Here is a 24,353-nt window from a genome sequence, read left to right on the forward strand (position 1 = left end):
GCCGTGTGAATCGGCCGAATGAGACTTTTTAGCTCTCCTCACGCGCTCTATTTTTGACTTTGGACCTGACCAGTGACTCGGACAATGCACAAGTCGACCAACAGGGTCCCTCTCTACTCATCTGCACAACAAGGGATCCACATGGTTTGTTTGCCATAAAGCATAGAATCACTGCCATGAAGTTCCGCATGCCCATTCCGAAACCTGATATCTATTCTAGGATACACATCCATGTGTGGTTATAAACTGGCTCCACCAGCGCTTGCGCAGCCCACATATCCCGACGTGTGTGTCGCTAACAGTCATGTCTACCTCTCGCTCTGCGGTAACTCGGCCTTCTTCTTCCGGTCCCCTGACTGGAAACAATCCTGCTTCTGCCCTTGTTCCTGAGAATGTTGAAGCATCTGATACGTCAGAGTTGCCTGCCTACGTGCCGAGTACAAGGTCATCTTCAAGGTCCAGGAGAAGGGAATTTCCAGAATTCAAAGAATTTTCTTACGATGCGAAGAATCGAAAAGGAAAATCAGTCGTTATTCTCACTGTAATTGCAGAGCGGTCGTATTCAAAGCATATACCCACTTTTCTCCAAGACTCTCCTGTTAAAGGAAGAGTCCACCTTGACCTTGACAAGCCCGAATCTATCTTGTCTGTGGTTCTGAATGTAAGTCATTTCCTTCTTTGTGTTCTGTGTACGTTTCGCTTGAATGTATATCAGATACGAGGTGAATACCTTACGGGCGCCAATCCAGACCAGCAGCTCATTTTTCTTGACCTTGCCTATCCTCTGTGGTCGCAATCCGACGGTGATCCTCAAAGAATGAATGTTCTCAGAGAAACAGAATCTCTTACTCGCCAAGGATCCTCCACCCTTTCTGCAAGATTCAACGGCCCGAAGCTCGTGGGTCAATATACGTGGCCATTTTGCATTACCCTCCCTAAGGAAGTCAGTGTACCGTATGGGAAAGGCAAAGCATTACGGTCCTTTGCTCTTCCTCAAACATTCAATGAGCGACATGCGAAAGGCAGCATTAGATATGAGATATCCCTCAGAATTAACCGCGGTAGATTCCAGCCGAATTACAGGTATGTAATATTAGGCAGATCCACGGAAGATGTTAACGCATTTTAGGATCCCTGCAACAATTGGGTACATACCAATATCACGACCTCCTCCATTCCCACCTCTCAGAAGTATGTGCTATCAAGAAGGGACAACACTTCTCGGCCCTACTATTGACCCTGACGGTTGGTTTTCTGATACTCCTGTCACTATCAAAGGGACAATATTTAGTGCCCGTGCAGTTCACGTTACATGCACAGTATGTACCAATCTTTGCACCTTCCCAAGTGACAATCTTGTTGATTATCAAACTGTCCAATCAAGTTATGTTTGGCTAAGCCTGTCAGTGCATCAGCTTTTCTGATTGATCTGTGTGGTACTGACAATATCTTTTAGCTATGCTATACTCGAGGCTCAGTGATCCCATTTTTTATGCGCCTCGAGAGCGACGACTTTCAGGCTCTGGATTTACTGTCTAATCCCAAGTCCATATCTGTCTCTCTCCAGAGACGTATCAAATATCATGCCTTTCCGGAGAAGGTGTTGGGCTCCTTTGCCAAGGATTCCGTAGAATATGTGCAGCAAGCTGTATGGTGGCCATCATCCGAAGGTGTGGAAGTCAATGTGGAACGGTTTCGATTTTTGAACGGAGAGCTGCATCTCAAGGCCGACACGAAACCCAGTTCAGCAATAGCAGATTTTTCTATAGAGGTAGGAGGTCTACGTTTCGTATGTCATGGACAGACTGGACATTGAACTAATATTTAAACAATGACTGCTGCAGTACTCTGTTGTGCTCTTCCCTTTCAAGTCTGCCGGCTTCGAGGCTTCTGACAACGGACCGCTTCAGACATACCCCGTTGAAATTGTCACCTCCTTTGCACATGGGCCGCGGCCCAGAAAATACGCGCCTCCTGGGTATGACGCAGATACACCCCCATCTATGGATTTTGTGAATTTGGATCCTGTGGCCTATAGTTCTTGAAGCCAAGCTCGCAGCGTCGTTATGTGTATATTTCTTCCAATGCCAGGATTATTTTATTGTTTCTTTCTTTCTTTTTCGGGTTTTCTTAATTTATATGTAAGTGTGTACCTAGTTATTAGTAGTGTTAGTATACCATCTCTTTCCAATTCGGGACTGGTAATTGCAGGTTTGTGTATCAAATTCATGTTTGAACGAGCACCCGGCACTACTTGATCGAAAACGCGTCACGACTGTCATAGTATGTAGGTTGTCATGTGACTTTAGTGATGACCAGTCCGTGAATTAGCTGCAGAAGTTTTTCGTCTTTGGGCATTGCCTACGAGTGCAGTCTAGCACGAAATGCACCGCTGCCTCCGTTCAAGTCTTTCCCACTTCTCCAAAACACCTGGAGGAGCTACTTTTGGACATGCGCGTCGGAGCGCTTCTAGTGTTAATGCGCCATCTTCAATGCAGGCAGGGCCTTCAAAACACTCGCCGAAAACTCTACCTAAACCTGAGCGGCCGAAGGAACAAGTTGGAGTGGCAAAGAACACAAAGAACGACATTGTAAAACTGTATGACATGAAAAGGTCCTTGGATCCCGCTTTGGAAGAATCAGGGCAATTAGCTCAGATTATAGCTGAAGGTGAAGATGAAGACTCTTCGGAAATGGCTTTTTTACCTGGCACATTCGTTGAAATAAGGAAGTGCGTGATTACTCTCTTATGCCACTTACTCGTCGATTTGATGTTTTCATGCAATTAGAAATGACCTTTCTGCTTATGGAATTGTGCTGGGAGAAGTAATTGAAGAACACAGATATGGCGTTTACACTCTGACGACGAAAGGCATGATCATTAGCCATTTTCGTGCCGATGTTTACTTCGCTTTTCCAAACGTCATATCTGCGTCCCTGGCCGAGCGTTGCGATTTTAGCAACCCTACGGTAACTACAGAAAATAATTCCGCACGCGTAGAAGCCCTAAAAAAGCTGCGTGTATTGGTCGCCGAGGTTGAAAAGTATTCTGCGGGTATGTTGCAACGGCCGATGAATGTGTACGTCGAGGTTATGTCAAACGACAAGACCAAATGGTCAACAACAACGGTATCGCACGTTGCCAATTTATTGTACGAACGCCCTAGCTTCATGGATTTTTACATGACACACAAGATGCTCATGGACCAACCACTTTATTATATCGCCAAGCCAGGTTACCTTAAAAATCAAGCATTCGCAGTACGGCCGCGACAGCAGGTAGAAGAGATAGAAACAGTGACTCGGTACATATACGATCATCGCATAAGCAGGTCCGACCAGCAAACACATTTCAAGAGGTTCGTTTCAAAGGCTTCAAAAGTGGTCAAGGAGTTCGAAAGGAGGAGGGATTCTGGACCGATCAGTCAGGAGAAAATTGAGGTGGAATGGGATGTAGAGGACCGAATCTTCATTAATTTCCTCATCCGTTCGTTACAACCTCATCGATCCAACCAATTGGACCCCTACACAATGGGACGCACTGAAATCGTCAGAGCCATTTTCCAACCAACAGAGCCAGTCAACGACGACATGACTCACCAACTTCTCATCAAGCTGGGTATCTTCGCACCATGGCACGACCTTCACGAATTCGTACCTTTTCTTAATCCCTGGGGTGACCTATATTCAAACAAGCACACCATCGAGACTGAAGCCAACGAAATTTTGAAGCTGTCGCACGCATCAACAGCTACAACAGGCTCTGTACTCGGTCCCATGGACCTCATCCCTTCGGATCCTCTGGAATCTGTTCGCCACGATTTTGGAAATGCTCGGGTGTTCGTCATCGATGACTTGACTGCACAAGAACTCGACGACGGTTTCTCCGTGGAGCGTATACCCTCTGAACCCGACAATTGCTGGATCCATGTTCACATCGCAGATCCTGCAAGCGTTATACACCCAAACCACGCTTTGGTCAAATTGGCACGTCAGCGGGGGTCCTCGTATTACCTTGCCCACAAAACGATCCCCCTCTTTCCGGTTGCCCTAGTCCACGATCCTAAATACTCGCTGTCACTCCAATCGCGTGACGGCGAATCTACCCGTGTTTTGACTTTCAGTACTAAAGTCGACAAAGACGGCAATATCCTAGACTACAAAGTACGCGGAGGTCTCATTCGTAACGTCAAAAAAATCAGTTATGACGAAGTTGATATGGCCATCGGTCATGGCCTGGTCAAAAGATCGTTGCCATTTGGTGGTACAATACCCTCCATCTCCGTGCCCACATCGCTGGATGAGGCCGACCTCGCAGATATTAAACTTGCTCAACAAGTGGCCCAAGGGCAGATACGTCGTCGTATGAAGAAGGATGTTTTCATTTATGACGATCACTCTGCTCATGTTAGGTGGGACAGCACTATCCCTCCCAATATTGTTAGCCCAACTTTGGGGAGTAACTTATATCATGGGTACCCTGACATGACATACGAAGTTTATACGATTGAAGAGTATGAATCTGGTTCCCGTTTGATTATAGCAGAGATGATGAAGTTGGCGAATCGGACAGCATCGCGAGTGGTACGCGACCACAATCTACCTGTATTACGACGCACCATGGATCCTCCCATATTCAGCAACCCCGAAAGCAAACAAGAGATCATGGACTTGCGATCACCTTCGGGGCATGTTTTGATGCAAGAAGTCGCGAAGCGCGTCGACCTCAATCCCGTCGGGATGTTCTGTTTGGAGCCGAAGCAGCACTACGCTCTCGGGATTGAGGAAGGGGATGGTTATGCCCGTGCGACATCGCCTCTGCGCCGGTTCGAAGACATCGTGTGCCATTGGCAGCTACACCACATTCTGCTTGGATCCCAATCCCCGCGAGCGCCATTTTCTGTCGCCGACATCGAAGCCATTCTCGGGGACACGGAGATGGCGTTTCAACAGCAAAAAGTTGTCAACAAAAGCATAAAGCTATTTTATTCCCTGATGTACATCAAGAGGTTTGCGGATGACGTTGCGAAAGGCATACGTGATCCCGGTCCAGTGGATCCTCTAGCTTCGATGTCGGCCTGGACGAAGAATACACCCCGGGTGGTGACAAATACGTCCCAGATGTCTTTGTCGGTAAACGTACCCCACCTGGGCGTGACGGCGCAAGTGGACGACCTTCCATTCAGCATGAGGAACCTTCCTGTCGGCAGTGAGTTGCGCGTCAAGTTCAAGTCAATTGATCTGGGTATCAAGAGGACAAAGATGGTTGTGTCGCTCGAGCAGTGAAGGCTCCTCTCGTAGTTGTATTTGGTTGGAGGGGATTTTTCGGTGCTGTGAACCCAGATCGCAGGGCGGCAAATCATCGATTCAGACTGGGAATTTATATAATACATGTAGTATAATCATTGTTCTATAGATGTAGGCTCTCTACCAACTTGATACCTAATCATAATAACCCCAGCTTTCTATTGTTACGCCGGTCATTGCTCTACCAAACAAAGTTGGGGAATCCGACAATACTATATTATATTTCGCTTTTTGCGAAGTTGGATACTATCGTTTGTTGACCGTCATCGCCTGGGTTTGGTACGATTGCAGTTCAACAAAGTGGTAGTGGGTCGGTGGTTAAGCGGCTTCAATTGGAGTCGGGGAAAGCCCTCACCAATAAAATTTTGAATAACCAAGCAATTTCACTATGTGTTCTTGACAAATAGCTTAAACCAGAGAAGACACACGACACCGTCCTTAAATAGTACAAAAGTGAGATTTGGAAAGCGAAAACAGCAAAAGGTAAAAGAAAAGACAGACAGAGGAACAGATGGGTTTTGTAACTGCATGGTAAAGATTTAGAGTCCATTTGACTGTCTACCATTGAATGTCCACCACATAAAACTCACTAACCAGAAGAAAATCTTTGACCCAATGCAAAATCAACCGATGGTGGTCATATCGTCGAATTATGATGACATAACGAAGTCGCCAGATTAATTAGGGCAATATCAGTTCGAAAGGCGACGGGACTTACGGCGACACGTTGTTATTGTTGGTAGTGCTGCCGCCACAGCGCAGTGCAGTGACAGTGCAGCGTATTTCAGTCCGCAAGTATAGCTTGGCAGGACTGAGCTAGCTGATTCGGCAGTCTGCCAAAATCTACCACATGAAATTCGGTCTGGTGCTTGTATCTGTCATCGTAGCCAGTAAATATAGAAACACATCTCCCAATATTGTCATCAGCGATGAGATAGGAGATGACCTCGATGTTTGTCAACCTGTCTTGACGGAGTACTACAGGCTCCTTGGACGTCGTGAAGGATGAATACTCCAAAATACGAAGTGTGTGAAGACGAACAAGCGCAATTGTACGCTTCGCACCGACGTAAGTGGCTCCTTGATGCATATTGGCCCATTCGTTTCGATAAATAATATTCATAGACGGTGGGGCGCCAGGTGGGGACACATAGTCAAATGCCAACATCGACACCAACGCGTATTGGCCGATGATGATGTATGCCCGTGACCCGGTGAAGAAACAGCTGAAGGGCCAGTCACAACTTGGTCCTTTTATATTCCAGATTGGCTGATAAGAACATATAGGTAGTTCCGGCGTATAATTCCCTTCAGGTATAGATAAGTAGTCGTAAAGTTTGTAATTCCCATATTCTGTAACGAGGATTTTGCCCGTTGGCAGGAGCTGTACGCATGCCTGTTGTTGCAACAAAATCAATAAATGTTCCATGGTAGGATGGAGAACCGTACTTGGTATTCTAACCTGTCGACCACCCGGAATGGATAATGCAGAGGGTTTTCGTGAGCCTGTTGCCAATTGATAATGCGTAGTAGACAGGGTTCGTAGGAACGTGAAAGGGACACTAAATATGTGATACACGCTAGATTTGATCCAAGAAGAGAGAACATGGGCACACCGTTCACTTCCACACCAAATGGAAACCAAGCAATCTGTGTAGCAATGAGGCCAATTACATGCCTAGTATCATCCAGGATGGCTTCGACATTCCATATTTTGCATATACAACGATTTCCTTGAAATTTATGAGATTCCATCTCGAGCGCATCTCGTGATTGGTAGCAAAACGCAATGTTGAATTTCAGAAATGGAGCGTCCATGTCGTAGTCGATAGTTGACGTAATAACGGCTTCTTCACTCTGTGCTGGGATGAGCTCGACGGCGACAGACATCTCTGCATCGAGGTCGTAATATTGCACGGCCCCTGTTTGCTGTATGCTCAATAGCCAGCGCCCTCCTGTAATAAGACATACAGAGTGGGTCTTTGGTCCCATAAACGTACGTTCTTGGGGAGTAATAAATTTGTCGGATCCAAAAGCAAGATCTGCACTTTTCCATCGAAGGAATAGACACTCGAGCTCCTGAGAGGAATGCGACGCGAGTGGTCGCTCTGTCTTTGGCGGCATGAAGCTTGTTACAAGGTATTCATCGACAAGTCTTTTCCAAATGGCCCGAGACGTAGTTACACCGGCAAGATATTTACATGTCTAAATTTCCGGTTTGAGGCGTGTAGCAAGCTACAAATGACGTTGTCCACATACTTGTCGTACGAGTAACACTTCTCTCCATTCCAAAAATTTGAGAATTTCAATAATCAGTTCAACAGGTATTCTGAAGATATATGGACGCGTCTTCTGTGCTAACTCATGTGAGTTATGAAGTTACTATATCATAAATGGAGAAGCTAACCAGAAGAAAATCTTTGACCCAATACAAAATCCACTGATGCATACTACCGAGAATTCTAGTGGTCGTATCGTCGAATTATGATGACATGAAAAAGTCACCAGTTTAACTAGGGCAGTATCAGTTCGAAAGGCGACGGGACTTGTGTCGACACAGTTGATGTTAGTGTTGGTTTGCTGGCAATCAAATTTGGATCTCCGAATTCCGAAGCATTACAATTTACTTGATAATAATGTATAAGGCAGATCATTTCGTTAGTACGAGGAAGCATATTTTCCTATATAGATTATCCATTATGCATAAGATTTATCTTTACAGACAGTCCGCAAGTATAGCTTGGCAGGACTGAGCTAGCTGATTCGGCAGCCTGCCAAAATCCACCACATGAAATTCGGTCTGGTGCTTGTATTTGTTATCGTAGCCATTAAATATACAAACACATCTCCCAATATTGTCATCAGCGATGAGGTAGGAGATGATGTTGATGTTCGTCACCCCTTCTTGACGGAGTACTACCGGCTCCTTGGACGTTGTGAAGGATGAATAATCCAAAATACGAAGTGTGTGAAGACGAACAAGTGCAATTGTACGCTTCGCACCAACGTAAGTGCCTTTTTCTTGTAGAAGGACCGTTTTGTCTCGATAAACGATATTCATAGACGGTGGGGTGCCACTTGGGGACACATAGTCAAATGCCAGCATCGACACCAACGCGTATTCGCCGATGATGACATATGCCCGTGACCCGGTGAAGAAACAGCTGAAGGGCCAGTCACAACTTGGTCCTTTTATATTCCAGATTGGCTGATAGGAACATATAGGTTGTTCCGGCGTATAATTCCCTTCAGGTATAGTTAAGTAGTCGTAAAGTTTGTAATTCCCATATTCCGTAACAAGGATTTTGCCCGTTGGCAGGAGCTGTACGCATGCCTGTTGTTTCAACAAAATCAATAAATGTTCCATGGTGGAATGGAGAACCGTACTTGGCGTTCTAACCTCTCAACCACCCGGAATGGATAATGCAGAGGGTTTTCGTGAGCCTGTTGCCAATTGATAATGCGTAGTAGACAGGGTTCGTAGGAACGTGAAAGAGACATTATATATGCGATACACGCTAGATTTGACCCAAGAAGAGAGAGCATGGGCACACCGTTCACTTCCACACCAAATGGAAACCAAGCAATCCGTGTAGCAATGAGGCCAATTACATGCCTAGTATCATCCAGGATGGCTTCGACATTCCATATTTTGCATATACAACGATTTCCTTGAAATTTATAAGATTCCATTTTGCCCGCATCTTGTGTTCGGTGGCAAAACGCAATATTGAATTTCAGAAATGGAGCGTCCATGTCGTAGTCGATAGTTGATGTAATAACGGCTTCTTCACTCTGTGCTGGGATGAGCTCGACGGCGACAGACATCTCTGCATCGAGGTCGTAATATTGCACGGCCCCTGTTTGCTGTATGCTCAATAGCCAGCGCCCTCCTGTAATAAGACGTACGGAGTAAGTCTTGGGTCCCATAAACGTACGTTCTTGCGGAGTAATAAATTTGTCGGATCCAAAAGCAAGGTCTGCACTTTTCCATCGAAGGAATAGACACTCGAGCTCCTGAGAGGAATGCGACGCGAGTGGTCGCTCTGTTTTTGGCGGCATGAAGCTTGTTACAAGGTATTCATTGACAAGTCTTTTCCAAATGGCCCGAGACGTGGTTACACCGGCAAGATATTTACATGTCTAGATTTCGGGTTTTAGGCATGTAGTAAGGTATAAATGACGTTGTCCACATACCTGTCGTACGAGTAACACTTCTCTCCATTCCAAAAATTTAAGAATTTCAATAATTAGTTCAACAGGTATTCTGAATATATGTGGACGCGTCTTCTGTGCTAACTCATGTGAGTTATGAAGTTACTATATCATAAATGAAGAAACTAACCAGAAGAAAATCTTTGACCCAATGCAAAATCCACTGATGCATACTACCGAAAATTCTAGTGGTCGTATCGTCGAATTATGATGACATAAAAAAGTCACCAGTTTAACTAGGGCAGTATCAGTTCGAAAGGCGACGGGGACTTGTGTCGACACAGTTGCAACACAGTTGATGTTATTGTTGGTTTGCTGGCAATCAAATTTGGATCTCCGAATTCCGGCAGCGAGTTTATTTTTGGATGATTTATGTGTTCACGTGCTCACGACGGTCCTCTGACGGACAATCCCGGACACCTTATTCCGCTCAACGACGTCGACCACGACGAGCTCACCTAAACCCATTTTTCGGCTCGTCAAGGCTATAGCCTAACAGCTTCGGGATGTATCGAGCTCTCCCTGTGTCGCGGCAGGCCGCCTCGACTTCCAACAGACAAGCTGTCAGAGTCATTAGACGGGTAAAGTTCAAGTATCCTTGTTAAATATCCAATCTTGACTATATATCCTTTGTAGCACCTGGCCACGGATACCACAACCCCGCCAAAGAAAAGCAAAGTACTTCGCCGCATTATTTTGACTACTGCTGGCTTAACTGGTACATTCTACGTTGGGAGCGCGTTCCTCGCGTTTAATAACCAGGCCTACTACGACATCTTCTCTGAACAAGTGCCTCTCGGTCAATCTGTGCTCGACTTCGGTGAGAGCCAAGGTTGGGACACTTTGACTGTCGGTGATGTCATCAATGGGACTACTGGGTTGGTTGTCACCACATACAATTTCGCGAAAGATATGATAAATGGAACCACGCCAGAAAAAAACAAGGCACCAGTTGAAACGAAATCTGCGGAACCCAAGTCCCCCTTCAAAGTGGTTAAACAGACGACTTCAGCCAAAATTGAACCTGCTGTACAGCAGGTGAAGAAAGAGGTTGAAGAAGTCAAGGAAGCTGTAAAGGAGGCGGCTGTCAAGGTGGAAGATGTAGCGAAGGAGGTCACCGACAAAGCTCGTATTGAATACCAAGACTTAGTGAAGAGAGCGGAGGCTGCCATTGCTGGAGCCTCTAAAGACGGCAACCCCCCCAGCGTCATCACCATCGAGACCACAGAAGAGGAAGAAATCCCCCCTCCATCCTCCAAAAATGTTTATGATCGTCCCCTTCCCCTTGGGTTCGAGCCTCCTCCAGGATTCTCTCGCCCCGCACCTCCCCCCAAGCCCAAAGTGACTGAAGCTGAAGCCCAAACACCTGTACCTGAACCCGAGCCAGTTGAACTTCCTTTAGTAGCGCCAGTTGTTGCCACTGCTTCAGAACCTATCATCACACATTTGGCCGGTACAATTGATAACCTTGCCAGTTTTTTGAAGTCGGATCCTAAAGCTGCTCAACAAGCTGGAGACGTTCTAGAAACTGCCAAAGGTGACTTGGCCGCCCTTGTAGATCGAATGGAGGCTGTCAAAGAACAGGAACGGGCTGCTTTGGAGGCGAAAATGGACGAGCAAACTCGGGAGTATAGCCTCAAACTTTTGGAACTGGAGATGGAAGCCCAGGATAAATTGGACCATCAAGAAGAAGGTTTCAAGCAACTCTTTGAACAGGAGCGCGCGAGTTTCGTACAGGCTTATCGGGAGAAGCTGGAACACGAACTCAAGGTTCAGACAGAGTTGATCAACGAACGGTAAACCGTTTTATGCGTTTGTCAAACTTTTGTCCTGATGCTTTAAATTAGATTGAAGGAAGAGGTCATTGCCCAAGGAATTGAACTACAAAGACGCTGGATTCGAGAGATCAAAGTTCGCGTTGAACAAGAAAGAGGAGGCAGGCTTGCCAAATTGGACGAGCTTTCTGCCAACTTAAAACGCCTGGAAAGCATTGCTCTCATCAACTCTGCTCACCTCGACGAGAACATCCGTGTCCATTCACTTTGGTCCGCCATTCGCGCTCTTACGAACAGCGCTATTTCCTCCCCGGTGCGAAAACCTTTCCGAGATGAGCTCCGTGTACTCCGGCATATCACTGCGGCGAGGGAGGATCCTGTCGTTTCTGTCGTTCTTGATTCCCTGGAAAGCACTGATGTTCCTGATGTCGGCGTGGAACCATTGGCTGATCTTGCGACCTGGTTCACCAACGAGGTGGCCCCAAAAGTATCACAGGTTGCGTTGGTACCTGACGAAAATGCTGGCGTTTTGTCTTACCTCGCCAGCCGTGCTCTTTCGGGCCTCCGCTTTAAGCGCCAAGGACTCATCCCTGGTGATGACGTGCTGAGTGTTCTGGCTAGAGCCGAGTATTACCTGAACGAGAAGAACCTGGACAGTGCCGCACGTGAACTAAATCAGCTCAAGGGGCCCGCAAAGGTTTTGCTACATGACTGGCTGGAAGCCGCCCGACGGAGACTAGAGGTCCAGCAGGCATTAGAGGTGAGCTCACAAAATAGAATAATTTACAGGTGTCCAAGTTACTCAAATAATAAATTACAAATAGGTGGTCCAGACGCAAGCCACATTGGCTTCGCTTCTTGTCGTATAGATGGAGTAATGCAGACTTTATAGAGACTTGAGATAATATGGTTATCCAAAGTGTGAAGAATCCGGTTTGAGCAGCAAACATCCTCCTCAAAAATAACTGGGTTGCATTGTTGTTCCTCCTATCATCGGAGATTGCCCGACAGTTTGTGGGTAGTCGTTCAATTGTTGAGGTTCGTAAGTTTGCTGAGGTTCATAGGCTGGTTGTTGGGGCTCATACGCTGGCTGCTGAGGTTCGTATGCCGGTTGTTGAGGTTCGTAAGACTGAATTGATTGAACTGATTGCTGAGGGTCGTATGGGGTAGCTGCCAAAGTCGGGACTGCAGATCCGCCCATTGCACATTCGCAGATCACTTGCGCGCGTCTAACAACAGTCTATAGAAATGAGGAGAGATCAGTGTCACTGAAATTGAGTTGTTGAATTGAATCGAAAATAACTAACCTGCACAGTTTCCTCCATACCCGGCACGCTGGCTACTCGAGATACCTTTACCAGTCCAGGGAATATAGTTGCTCCCACTCGATCCGACTCTCCTCTTTCACTTCTCAAACACCGCTTTACCAGCTCAATTTGACGGGGGTATAAGACACTTCCCAACTCAGGGACGAAAGCTCGGTAAAAAGCGTCGTTGGAAGGCGACCCAGACGCATGCAGCATGCGCGAAAATGCGTAGGCTGACTCTAGGATCGAGACCCCTCCAGATGCCGGAATCTTTCCATTGAGCGCCTTCATCAACTCGGGTATCTGCTCGTACAAGATGCTCAGCGACATGTCGGGTGTACAAGTGTCTACGGCGGCGGAGAAGGTCTGCCGTCTCCATACACTCGCCACAGTCGGATCGCCTGTAAAAAAAGATGCAAAAAAGCCGGAGTGAGTCAAAGGCCAGAAGCCGAAAAGACAGGCCTCCTTGGGCGAAGTAAAAGACCTTCGCGGAGTATAGTAACAATATACGCACGTGCAAAGATATGTTCATGGATCCGTGTTAGCTGGATGTTTGCCTCCGTAGAATTGGTGACAATGAGGCAATTGATGATGCCTTCAGAAACGGTTTCGGCCATCGCGTGACGGAGGTAGCTTTGGACCTGCATCGGCGTCGTTTCTACGTGTGATACGTCTAAACCGCTGACGACGTCGTTCAGAATTGCAGCGCATAGCTCAGGCAGAGTCACCGGAGGCGCTCGTATGACATCCGCCGCCCATCGGTTGATCAGCTTGTCCAGTTGAGATGCTGAGTTCTGCAAACACCGGAACGGATATAACAGGACATTGTGGAGGTTAAATGAGGTCAATGGGAGGAGCGTCGAGAGGGAGAAGATTGTGTCAGTTTACCCGGGTGAGAGGGCGGTCCATGGCGCGTTTAGAGTAATGAATACATACGCACCTTAATTGAGAAATCGTCAACTGTGTTCCCATTCTGGCTCCCAATCGTAGGATTAGATCCTCCTTCTAGCAGTGCTATCCGGGCGCGAAGGGCAGCGACTTGAGCTTCTTGCTCCTCCAGCTGCTTGCGTTGCTGTTCGACCTTTTCGTGGGCAATGCGCTGGGAAGGGTAAGATGATAACGCAAGTCAGTCGACATGGCGCTGATAGCAATGACTAATACTCACAAAGTTCGTCAATGCGTATCGATACTGATCTCCCGAAACAACATCGGGCTGCGCGAGTTGTTGAACATAAGGTGAGCTCTGCTGGTATGCCATCTAATCCAGGAACGAAAAACGAGAAAAAAAACAATCTAGTCCACAGGGTCGTATCAAAAAGCAAGATGACAAAAAACAAAATAGAAATGTAAGAATGCAGAAAGCGGTCGGATATGCGAAAATCAACGACTCGGAAAGCTCAAGGGGGGTATAGGGAAGTTTGGTATCGAGTTACCCAGGTTCAAGCTAGTCTGTAAGCCTTTATATCATACCCTTGATATTACTCCTGTCAACTCCCCTTCGGGTGCATTTACGTGAATCCGTTTCGAGTTGCTGTTTAAAATGAACAACGGGGCCGAAGTAGTACGGTTTTTGTCAGGAAGGTCCAGGAGGGGCGGTCATAACTCTTGATTTCGTTTCATCAACATCCTCTCAACAGCCTCAGTCAAAAGACGTGCCAACAGCCAAACTGGGTAATCCTTTTCCTCTTGGTTTGTTCAGAGTTCGTGATCACTCACGGGTAAATGGATAAAACATAAAACATATCCGACTCGCGGATATTTTCCTCACAGTGCTTATTTTAATTTAAGACTCTGATGGGTAGTAAGTATAGTCACTTCTGAGTGTATACCTATGAAAACCAGATGTATAAATGCGGTAATATCATGTACTAACATGTCTCCCAGTACCGCGAATTTGGATATACTACGCAGACGTGAAGCCCCGAGTTAAACCCAACAGAACGCGACACCCGCAAAAAAGAGGCGCAACCATTTTCCCTTCGTTATACACCCAACTTCGCTGCGCAACAACGGGAGAACTTCAAGAAACACAGCCCTATGGAACCTTATCGAACATTCAAACCACTCAATCCAAAATCGTTGCCAGCCCCGGTACCTGACTTGACAACGTCGTTGAAGGGATCACGAACACTCCCGGTCTTGCTACGCCATAGTTGCGTGTAGTACACCTTGATCTTTTGGAGCTCTGCGTCGACAGCTGCCGTTTTGCTGGCAAGAGCAAGGAACGTCGAGTGTTGAGCTTGGAGTGTCGCTGATATGCCTGGCAAACAAAAAAATGATTAACATATGACTCAACAACCGCAGAGGGAGGAGCAAGCCAATGCACGTCATGTTCACGGTTTTGACGGAGATAACAATGACGCGACATTTAGACTTGTGAAGTGAAAGGAGAAGAAAACGCCGCGACAATGGCAACGTACTTTGGGGCGTTTGGCTGGAACCTGATGCGGAAGCTAGCTTTCTTTCAATTTGCTGGTAGACCAAACACATATTTTTGAACACCATTTAGCATCAGAAGAATAAAAACAGGAACAACGAACTGATCGAACACACCTCAATGGTTGACTTATACCATGTTAGCCTCTCTTTCATCTGATCTGTCACACGCGTGAAATATCTAAGAAAAGAAAAAGACGTCAGTCATTCATGAGATAAGGATAGAATAAGTGAGATGTCAAGTCAGCTTCCGGTGTTTATAAAACATGGGCTGTCAAACAACTCAAAAAACTTACTCGAGAGGGAACGAGGCATGGTCTTTCAAGTAAGTGTTACCGCTCTGCGGATTCTTGAATCCATCAATGATGTGGGTTGCAACAATCGTGTCTTCTACCGCTTGATCAACTTTAGCTTTGAGGTCTTTACTAAGATGGAGATCGTTTCGAATGGTTGTAGCGGTGCTAATCAATTCCTAGAGGACAAAAAATAAATAAATAAAATGCGGAAGTGATTAAAAGAAAGCAGGCTCAACAACCAAGTAATTGGGAGGTAAAAATAAATTTTACTAACTTTTTTCAGATTCCGGATAGCGTCGTGACTTTTGGTTGGCTCGTCACCCAGCTTACGCTGTTGGAGGTCTTTACATATTTGTACCCGGCCTTGTATATGCGTCCTTGAGAAAGTTAAAGTGATGGAGAATGGGTATCAGGGTAGGCAATGGGCTCGAAATATGATTCAATCATTAACACCTACTCGATTTGTTCCAGCTTTTGTTGGATGAAATCTGGAAGATCATTGAATTTGGTGGATTTTGTAAACGGTGGCACTCCATTATTGGAATTGTTGGCGAGAGTTGCAACTTGGTTTTGGTTATTAAACCTTTAACGAAAAAAATAGGTGCAATAAAGAAATGGAAGACCTAAGTTTTGGTATCATAATAATAACAGAAGGAGCTATACACTACGTACCCAAAGCTGAATAAAGTGTCGGCACACGATTGGATCGGAAATCATTGGAATAGACGTGACGCGAGATCTAGCAATTGTACTTACGTCGATTGTTGTGGTTGCTGTGATTTTGCACCAAAAAGCGACGACCCAGCACCCGTACCAAATCCACCAAACGCCCCACCCGTTCCAGTAGTCGTTGAAGGCGCACCGAATGCACTTGCAGGTAAAGTTCCTTGTGCGGCGAGGGGATTGGGAGTCGCGTTCTGTTGTTGTTGGTTCGCGGTGTTTCCGAAGAGACTTCCTCCAAACAGGTTCGATGTTTGTGGTTGGGTTTGTTGTTGCTGCTGCTGAGGTTGACCAAAAATATTCGTAGCGGGTTGAGCAGGTTGTTGTTGCTGCTGCTGTCCAAAGATATTGGTGGACGGCTGCTGCTGCTGAGTTTGTCCAAAAATGTTCGTAGCAGGCTGTTGTTGTTGTTGTTGTTGTTGAGCAGGTTGTCCAAATAAACCAGTCGCTCCCGTCGCTGGTTGCTGCTGCTGCTGTTGGGGCTGGCCAAATAGATTGGTAGTGGCAGCGGGTTGTTGTTGTTGGGGCTGGCCAAACAAATTTGTGGTTGCGGGCTGTTGCTGCTGCTGTGGCTGTTGTTGTCCGAACAATCCACCCGTCTGTTGATTCGGCGGCACGCTAAATAAACTGGCTGGTTGTTGTTGCTGTTGCTGGGGTTGAGTTGGTGGAGTGCCGAAAATGGATGTCGCAGGTTGTTGTTGTGGTTGTTGTGGTTGTCCAAAGATTGACCCAGTATTGGTGTTACTGGTCGTAGCGGGTTTCATGCCAAACGCCGAAGAGCTATGTAGTACCACAAAGAAAGCATAAAAGCATGTTCAATTACTGAAGGCACGAGAAGACTAATGAAAAACCTACTTGCTTAGAAACGCCATGAATACGGCAGGGAGAGCGGTAAAGATCAGTGCGAATTAGGCGAAAGCGATAGAGAGATCGCAAGTTCAAGCCGAACGATGTCGAGAAACAAGACTCGTCGACGCCGTGGACGCGATTGTGCACGTGGGCATCAATATCGTGCGACTTTCTGCACGCGTCAGGTTTGTGCGAGGTGCGCCTGCAAGTCTTTGTTCTTCTTTGTTTCACTCTACGCAAAAAAATAATTTCCCCTGTCACGGCTACAACCAGTTACAAATTGAGGCTCCTTGAGCATAGTTGTAACGCTTGATTCAGGCTGCTTTAGTTCGAAATCATCGAGGGTAGAACTCGCAATAAATATTTACATGTTACTATATGATTAATTTCCGTGCTGTAGCCAAGTGCACATCATTTAGGTGCATAGTGAACGATTTTGGTGCATTATATGTGTCGCGGGATATCCACAAATCTCTGTTTGAATTTGGCTTGGAATAGAAAATAACTGATTGATTCCAATAAAAGTTCTTCGGTCACGGTGTTGTAGCAACATGCTGAATTATTAGAGAAAACCTCCGTAACAGATGACGGTGCAGCAGGGTTGGACGTGTTGAATGTTAAACTTGTTGCTCCTTTGAAGTCCAATATGATGATTGACGAGTAATCATACAAAGTGTAAAATTGACGGGGTATAGTAAGCAGTTTCCCTCTGGTATGAGGAAATATAACCCTTTAAAATAACATCGTAGTAGACTCGCCATGGATAATGAGGGTTAGCGTTCGCCTGTTCCCAATTGACTACGAACGTGTATCCTTCTGCCGACCCACTATAATTGACAGTAAAGGCGAGCTCTGGTCCAAGAAGGGAAAGCGAGGATACCCGATTGATCCTACTATTGTGTGGAAATGAAGCAAAGTACATACCTGCCAGCCCAGTGACGCCTTGAAGTTCATTCAGCACTACATCGACCCGCCATAGTTTAACACCAGGCTTGAAACCCGTGAAGTTGGCAATCTGGAGAAGCGGGCCTGATAATGAATGGGTAATTAAGAATCCGAGATAATTGGAAGATGCATATCATGATCTACAGCAATGATATGGCGATCCAACCATTCCGTCTGATTAGAGGGATTTCGTCTGGAAACTGAGCTAAATCAGCTTTTGACGATGATTACCGGTCGTTGAAGAATGAAACTTGAAACTTGAAATCGAGGTCAGATTCAGGAAGTTGATCATAGCAAAGCTTCAACAAGTTCATGATTGCTTAGCATCGAGTACCCGGCAATTGCCATATGCACGACTGATCATCGACGTCAGAGCACGTGGATCTAATTTTAGACGTCGCGTCGTCGCGTTTTGGTCGCGTGTCTACAAGATGCTGATCAGTGCTGGATAGCTATCTTAGCCAAAAGATATAACAAATGAATGATTACATTGTGGGATTGCGACAATTGAAATTTCTGAACAGGGGTTCTTTTCTTTAACCACCTGAAATGTGTATTGCAGGCTACCTTTCATGATTCCAGCGCGGCTCTGCCTGTGAATCGATCTGAGGCTTCAATCAGCGAAGACTCTCATATCTACGCCAGTCGAAAGTCCCATCGCGCAACTCGTCTGAGTCTGAGTTGTTTCCGCAGTTGTTGAGAATAAATTTGCAGTATTAATACAACTAAACAGGAGGCGCCTAAATTTTCGCAAAATCTACAACAGCAAAGCTATTATAGAGTTTTGACGTGAGATACATAATCCTGCCCGTATCCTCGTCTGCCGCAATGTCCATATAGCCCCCAACGTACTTTAAGTCACATTTTCTACACCATGCCATATTCATCCTCTCTGGACCATCGTCGCACCCTGCACTCACATTCAATGGTGGGTAACAAATAACTCTCACCAAGTGAGAACTGATAAGGAACGAGCGCCTGTAGCCGAAATAGACAACACTGAAAAGAGTGAAATCATCCATTGGAGCATTTAGAGTATCCACCACGTCTTCAACCGCTACTGAAGAATGTGTGAATGTTATGGCGCGTATCGAGGATTGGCAATGCCTGACGATAGAGGCTTTTGTGTCATCAAAGAAGCATGCAGAAGAGAAGTACCCTATAAGCTCGTGATCCTCTGTCTCCCACACAGTTTGGAAAGAGGGCTGCTGGAACCCTGACGAACTGGAATATGTGGAGGGTGATGCGTAGTCGTAAATCATATAGTTATTGTGTGTCGCAACAAGAAGCTTTTTCCTTGGTAGAAGGAAAGGGGTTTCCTTGCCACCGAGTACAACAGGTCAATTTCCAGTTCCATCAAGGAAATTAATGAGATAAACCTTAACCCCAATTCAGAAAGCATTGCAGGAACACTCCAAACCTGGTTTTGCGTAGGATTCTTGCTAAATTCTTGCCAGTTGACTACATAAACATGCAGCCGGTGGGATGTACTATACCCAATGAATGCAAGATCTGTTCCGAGAAGGGAAAGGGATATAATCCGGGTGATCGCAAGATCGTGACCAAACCAAGCGATTTGCGTAGCTTTTAACCCAACGACATAGTTTTTATCGTCCAAGACTGCAGCGACTCGCCATACTTGAATCAGATATCTATCAGATAGTTGCCAGCTAGGAAAGGACAGAGCTACGGTGAGCCTAAGGAAAGGGGATTGTGTGTCGTGTTCTATGCTCGTGGAGATTTTCGTAGTGTTTGATATTTGATCTGGAATGAGTTTGATTCCAGTGATTATTTCGGAGTCAAGATCGAAATAAGTCATTGATGCGGTTTGGCTTATCATCAGAAACCAGCGACCACCTTTGACGAGGTGCGTCCATCTAGCGTCCACTGCGGTGAATCTACGTTCTCGAGCGGGCTCAAGTGTGCTTGATTCAAACGCACGATCTGCGCTTTTCCACCTGAGAAAAATGTTCTCCAGTTCCTGGGAAGAATACATGGATACGGGGCGCTCGAGACAAGGCAGAAGAGAATTGGTCGACATGTATTCAATGACAAGGTGGCTCCAGATATTTCTGGACCTTGTCACTTCGGCAAGGTACTTACATGTCTATCGTTATTTTTGAGTATGAGTAGTCGCGAGACTATTAATCAACATGGTCTACGTACCCTGCGAATATGTAGTATATCTGTCCACTCAACGAGTTTGAGGATTTCTGCAGTCAATTCCGTCGGTAGTGTTAATAGATAACGGTCTTTCTGATCGTTCGAGATTCATCAACATTCATTTCAAAAGGACTGTAAGATACAATGCATACCTGGGGAATATCATTTACAGAGTTGTGAGGCCGCTGAATAGTACTGGTGATTAAAGACATCGCTGGGGACCAAAGGCATGCGATGTCAGTGCAGCGAATCAAAGGATCAGTATCATCTCCACTTCTTTCTTCCACGTGAGCCGTGGCAACCATTCAGACGGATCAACGATTGAAGAGTCTAGACGGTCCAGCCGCCACCGCGTCGGTGTCATGGGCTGGGTGATGCGATGTAAAATCGTTCTGATTCATGACATGCTTGACTTGCCCAATGTTGTTCAGCGTATGCAGAGATAGAAAAGTGCCTCGGTATTCTCATGCCGTTCATCCTTTGGCCCTGTACCTCGTGATGGAAAGAAGGAATTCCGACACGGCTTTGTTTTCTGTGATGTCGGCGATAGGTACTTTGGCGCTTGTCGGCGACAATGATCACTTTGACGCCAGGGCGAGGTACATGATCCATCCGAGATAGTCTAAAATTAGGTGGGAGTTGACAAGTGTATTGAGAAATACCGGTGAAGCGTGAACATGTTGAACTAGACGTGTTTGCGCAGGAGAAAGACGCGTTTAGAGGAGAGAATGGTGGTGGTTGGAGGCAAAGAGTCGGTTTGATGCCGTAAGTGAATTAATTTAGGGCGTGATGTTGCGGACCGACGCCGAGTGGGTTAGGGGTAGAGTATATAAAGGACGACGGCTCGCTCTCCACCGGATCCCCTTGAACCACTACCACCCACACTACCCTGGTACCCTGGTGTTGAGGCACTCCCATTGTCGCTTATCTGATAGTGCCTCCGCGTTTCCTAAAACGTCATTCTACCGCCTCCAATTTCAAATACAGACTCGCTTTCGCGCCGGTTTTCCACATCTCTTGTCTACAGGTCTCACCAGCCAGCTATACCCGCCCAGCCGTAGTTAGCCTGTGGCGCTCATATATAGTGCGATCCCAACGCTTATTTCCCCAAGCATCTATATTAATAATGCCCGTAAATCCGAACAGACCACAAACCCCACAAAACCCCTTTTCAACCAATCCCCAACCAACAGTTACTCTACCCCGCATCTCTACCAGTACCCACCTATACCTAGACCACCATGGCACCAGCCCTCACCCACCCCCCAGGAGCCACCTTCCTCGATGACCACCACAGCCATTCCTCCAAGCCCATTGTCGACGCCGCGTCGTACTACAACAGCGCCGACGTCCACTCTCGCTCCCGGACTTACAGCCACGTAAGGCGTTTTTCTCTGTCTCTGCTTTACTCTAGTCTGACTCTGGTCACCAGTCTCAGCTCCACGGTTACAATCCTAAGAGGGTGCCCGCCTTTCAGGAGGACTGGCACTTGCGCCCTCGCCGCCTCTCGCATGACGAAAAGACCGTGTCTGGCCCGCCCCGCCGGTTCCTCATCGACGTAGAAGAGACAATCCGTGTCGTCCTCGAGCAGGAAGATACCGATGGCGACTTCCAAATTAGCATAACCGACGCTGGTCCCAAGATGATGGCGCTAGGAACGGCGACGAGTAACGGATTCAAAACATTCGATATTAGGGTAAGGTATTAATATTTATTCGTACACTGGATGCTAATCTATTGATTGTATCATGGCAGGGCACGTACATGCTGTCCAATCTCCTTCAGGAGCTCGCCCTCGCCCGGGACCACAACAGGAAGCGCATTGTGCTCGACGAAGCGCGCCTGACCGAAAACCCGGTAGACCGCTTATCAAGGATGATCAAGCACTCATTTTGGCACTCTCTCACCCGCCGTATCGACGGTGACGGTCTGGAAATTATCACAGCAGATCCCAAAAACCGTACTGGGCGTGTCAACCCGCGCATCTATGTTCCCCACGGGGAGCCGGCAATGGCGGAATACTACAGGAAGGTTGCGAAGGAGAAGCCGCACATGAACCTTGACGTGCAGGTATTGCCTGAGAAGCCAGATGATCCGCTCTTTGTGAAAAGCTTGAACTCAAAGCCTGGCCTTTTGGCCCTCGCGATGAACGAGGTTGATGATGGTGCCGGTGGAAAGACATTGAAAGGTATTCCATTCATTGTTCCTGGTGCTCGTTTCAACGAAGTATGTCTATCGCTGCATATATTTGGACTCATATGTCTAATTTTTCAATACAGTTGTACAACTGGGATTCCTACTTTATTGCACTTGGTCTTCTAGTCGACGGACAAGTCAGCATGGCAAAGGGCATGGTGGAGCATTTCATCTTCGAGATTAAGCATTACGGCAAGATTCTTAACGGCAGCAGGAGTTACTACCTCTGTCGTACCCAGCCTCCCTTCCTGACTGATATGGCGCTCCAAATCTACAACCAACTCGACCGGTCTGACGTCGATGCCAACCGGGATTGGCTCAAGCGCGCCATTCAGGCCGCGATCAAGGAGTACCATACCATCTGGGTAGCCGAACCGCGCATGGACCCCAAGACGGGGCTCTCGCGCTACCGTCCCGACGGCTTGGGTATCCCGCCCGAGACTGAGGCGACCCATTTCACACACATCCTCGAGCCGTACGCTGAGAAGCACGGCCTGTCTGTGCTCGAGTTCAGCGAGAAATACAATGACGGCGTGTTGAAAGAGCCTGAGCTTGACGAGTACTTCTTGCACGACCGCGCCGTGCGCGAGTCTGGGCACGACACGACATACCGCTTCGAGAAGCGCTGTGCGAATCTCGGCACGATTGACCTGCAGTGCCTGCTGTACAAGTACGAGGTGGATATCGGGACCGCGATTCGCGAGGTGTTTGACGACGAGCTGGATTTGGAGGAAGATTTCCCCCTCGCGCCGTTCCCGCCATCCGTGGAGGCGTACGCGAACCCCAAGCGGGAGAGCTCGAAGAGCCGCGTCCAGAGGAGTGACGAGTGGTTCGAACGCGCCGAGTTTAGGCGGAATATGATCGACAAGTACCTGTGGAACGAGAGCAAGGGGTTGTATTTCGACTACGATACCGTCACGGAGAAACAGATTCTGTATGAGAGTGTTACAGCATTCTGGGCGCTTTGGGCAGGCTGTGCGAGCGAAGAGCAGTGCTGGAAGCTTGTGTATGCCTTTCTTGCCTTTGCTGTTCATGGAATTTGGGTTAATTGGCGTGTTTTTTTTTCATCTAGGTCACGTTCGTTGAAGAAATTTGAAGTTCTCGGTGGTCTCGTATCTGGAACTGAGGAGTCGCGAGGAAAGATCTCCCTCGATCGTCCCAATCGACAGTGGGACTACCCGTAAGTTCTCTATATCCACCATCCTCCCGTCGGTGTTAACATTGTTCTTGTGGCTTCTAGATTCGCATGGTACGGCTGAATAGTCATCTGATGCTTGCGGATGGACGTAACTCATTGGTTTATTGATCAAATTTTAGGCCACCGCATCAGATTATGACTTGGGTAGGACTCGAACGGTATGGATACCTTGAGGAAGCCCAGCGATTGGCCTACCGTTTCACTTATATGTTTGTAGTTCCTTTGATATGCCTTGTTGATCATGTTATTCATTGACTTGTGAATGATACAGGATGACGACTGCTTTCGTCGACTTCAACGGTGTCGTGCCCGAGAAGGTAGGTTGCCCAAAGTTTTTCCTGTCGTGTTGAATAATTTTCTGACATTGTTTATTTGGATAGTTCGACGCCGTCAAACTCTCACATTTGGTGGACGCCGAATACGGAAACCAAGGTATTGACTTCAAGATGGTCCCCCGTGAGGGCTTTGGCTGGATGAATTGTAAGTTCATTTCTCCCTACATTTATGTCCAAGTCCCGCTAACAACTACCCTTCCCCTCTTCCTTCCTTTCTTTTAATCAACAGCTGCATTCCAGGTAGGATTGTCCTTCCTGACCACGCACATGCGACGCGCAGTTGCAGCTTGCACGAGCCCAGAAGTCTTCTTTGGAGCCGGTGCTAGTGGCGTTAGTGGAGAATCTGCTCTGTTGACGAATAACCTCCCGCCATCGGATCCGTTGGGCATGGCGATGGAGAATTTGACCCTCTGATCTTGATGTCATGGATATATGCGCATCGTCAGGGCATATTCACCCCTGTATTTCTTTGGGGGTGAATGAATAAGTACATCTTAAGGCGGCTTTTTGGTGGGGGTAGAGGAGGGCACATTCGAGGTTCTACAATAATTGGCAAAAGGCAAGGCATCATTAATTCGTTACATATCCATTTTTATTTCTCGTTTTCATCT

The 24,353-nt window shown here is 46.9% G+C and overlaps 8 protein-coding genes across 8 annotated transcripts; 4 read left to right on the forward strand and 4 right to left on the reverse strand.

The window, feature by feature from the left end:
* Positions 1–304: 304 nt before the first annotated feature.
* On the forward strand, positions 305–2,045 carry JR316_0005835 (uncharacterized protein; the record flags this gene model as incomplete). Its single annotated transcript, XM_047891589.1, has 5 exons — positions 305–661; positions 716–1,083; positions 1,130–1,319; positions 1,457–1,771; positions 1,845–2,045. 5 exons carry the CDS (start codon positions 305–307, stop codon positions 2,043–2,045), a joined length of 1,431 nt encoding a protein of 476 aa, XP_047748938.1.
* Positions 2,046–2,384: 339 nt separating this feature from the next.
* Positions 2,385–5,286, forward strand: JR316_0005836 (Exoribonuclease II, mitochondrial; the record flags this gene model as incomplete). The annotated part of the gene is made up of 2 exons (XM_047891590.1): positions 2,385–2,731; positions 2,790–5,286. 2 exons carry the CDS (start codon positions 2,385–2,387, stop codon positions 5,284–5,286), a joined length of 2,844 nt encoding a protein of 947 aa, XP_047748939.1.
* Positions 5,287–6,091: 805 nt separating this feature from the next.
* On the reverse strand, positions 6,092–7,431 carry JR316_0005837 (uncharacterized protein; the record flags this gene model as incomplete). The annotated part of the gene is made up of 3 exons (XM_047891591.1): positions 6,092–6,703; positions 6,757–7,262; positions 7,308–7,431. The coding sequence occupies 3 exons, from the start codon at positions 7,429–7,431 to the stop codon at positions 6,092–6,094; spliced, it is 1,242 nt and encodes a 413-aa protein (XP_047748940.1).
* Positions 7,432–8,023: 592 nt separating this feature from the next.
* On the reverse strand, positions 8,024–9,369 carry JR316_0005838 (uncharacterized protein; the record flags this gene model as incomplete). The annotated part of the gene is made up of 3 exons (XM_047891592.1): positions 8,024–8,641; positions 8,695–9,200; positions 9,246–9,369. 3 exons carry the CDS (start codon positions 9,367–9,369, stop codon positions 8,024–8,026), a joined length of 1,248 nt encoding a protein of 415 aa, XP_047748941.1.
* A 659-nt stretch (positions 9,370–10,028) lies between these two features.
* Positions 10,029–12,166, forward strand: JR316_0005839 (MICOS complex subunit MIC60; the record flags this gene model as incomplete). The annotated part of the gene is made up of 4 exons (XM_047891593.1): positions 10,029–10,103; positions 10,159–11,318; positions 11,370–12,057; positions 12,122–12,166. The coding sequence occupies 4 exons, from the start codon at positions 10,029–10,031 to the stop codon at positions 12,164–12,166; spliced, it is 1,968 nt and encodes a 655-aa protein (XP_047748942.1).
* An 86-nt stretch (positions 12,167–12,252) lies between these two features.
* On the reverse strand, positions 12,253–13,862 carry JR316_0005840 (uncharacterized protein; the record flags this gene model as incomplete). Its single annotated transcript, XM_047891594.1, has 5 exons — positions 12,253–12,537; positions 12,605–13,005; positions 13,119–13,398; positions 13,545–13,703; positions 13,770–13,862. 5 exons carry the CDS (start codon positions 13,860–13,862, stop codon positions 12,253–12,255), a joined length of 1,218 nt encoding a protein of 405 aa, XP_047748943.1.
* Positions 13,863–14,649: 787 nt separating this feature from the next.
* Positions 14,650–16,928, reverse strand: JR316_0005841 (Nucleoporin p58/p45; the record flags this gene model as incomplete). The annotated part of the gene is made up of 8 exons (XM_047891595.1): positions 14,650–14,864; positions 15,025–15,076; positions 15,158–15,221; positions 15,337–15,512; positions 15,611–15,713; positions 15,794–15,919; positions 16,093–16,836; positions 16,912–16,928. The coding sequence occupies 8 exons, from the start codon at positions 16,926–16,928 to the stop codon at positions 14,650–14,652; spliced, it is 1,497 nt and encodes a 498-aa protein (XP_047748944.1).
* A 4,326-nt stretch (positions 16,929–21,254) lies between these two features.
* On the forward strand, positions 21,255–24,156 carry JR316_0005842 (Neutral trehalase; the record flags this gene model as incomplete). Its single annotated transcript, XM_047891596.1, has 10 exons — positions 21,255–21,392; positions 21,446–21,709; positions 21,769–22,239; positions 22,293–23,215; positions 23,282–23,389; positions 23,450–23,458; positions 23,527–23,616; positions 23,679–23,724; positions 23,788–23,887; positions 23,972–24,156. The coding sequence occupies 10 exons, from the start codon at positions 21,255–21,257 to the stop codon at positions 24,154–24,156; spliced, it is 2,334 nt and encodes a 777-aa protein (XP_047748945.1).
* Between the last annotated feature and the right edge of the window lie 197 nt (positions 24,157–24,353).

Source organism: Psilocybe cubensis, chromosome 5 (genome assembly GCF_017499595.1).
Source record: "Psilocybe cubensis strain MGC-MH-2018 chromosome 5, whole genome shotgun sequence".
Taxonomy (NCBI): Eukaryota; Fungi; Basidiomycota; class Agaricomycetes; order Agaricales; family Agrocybaceae; genus Psilocybe; species Psilocybe cubensis.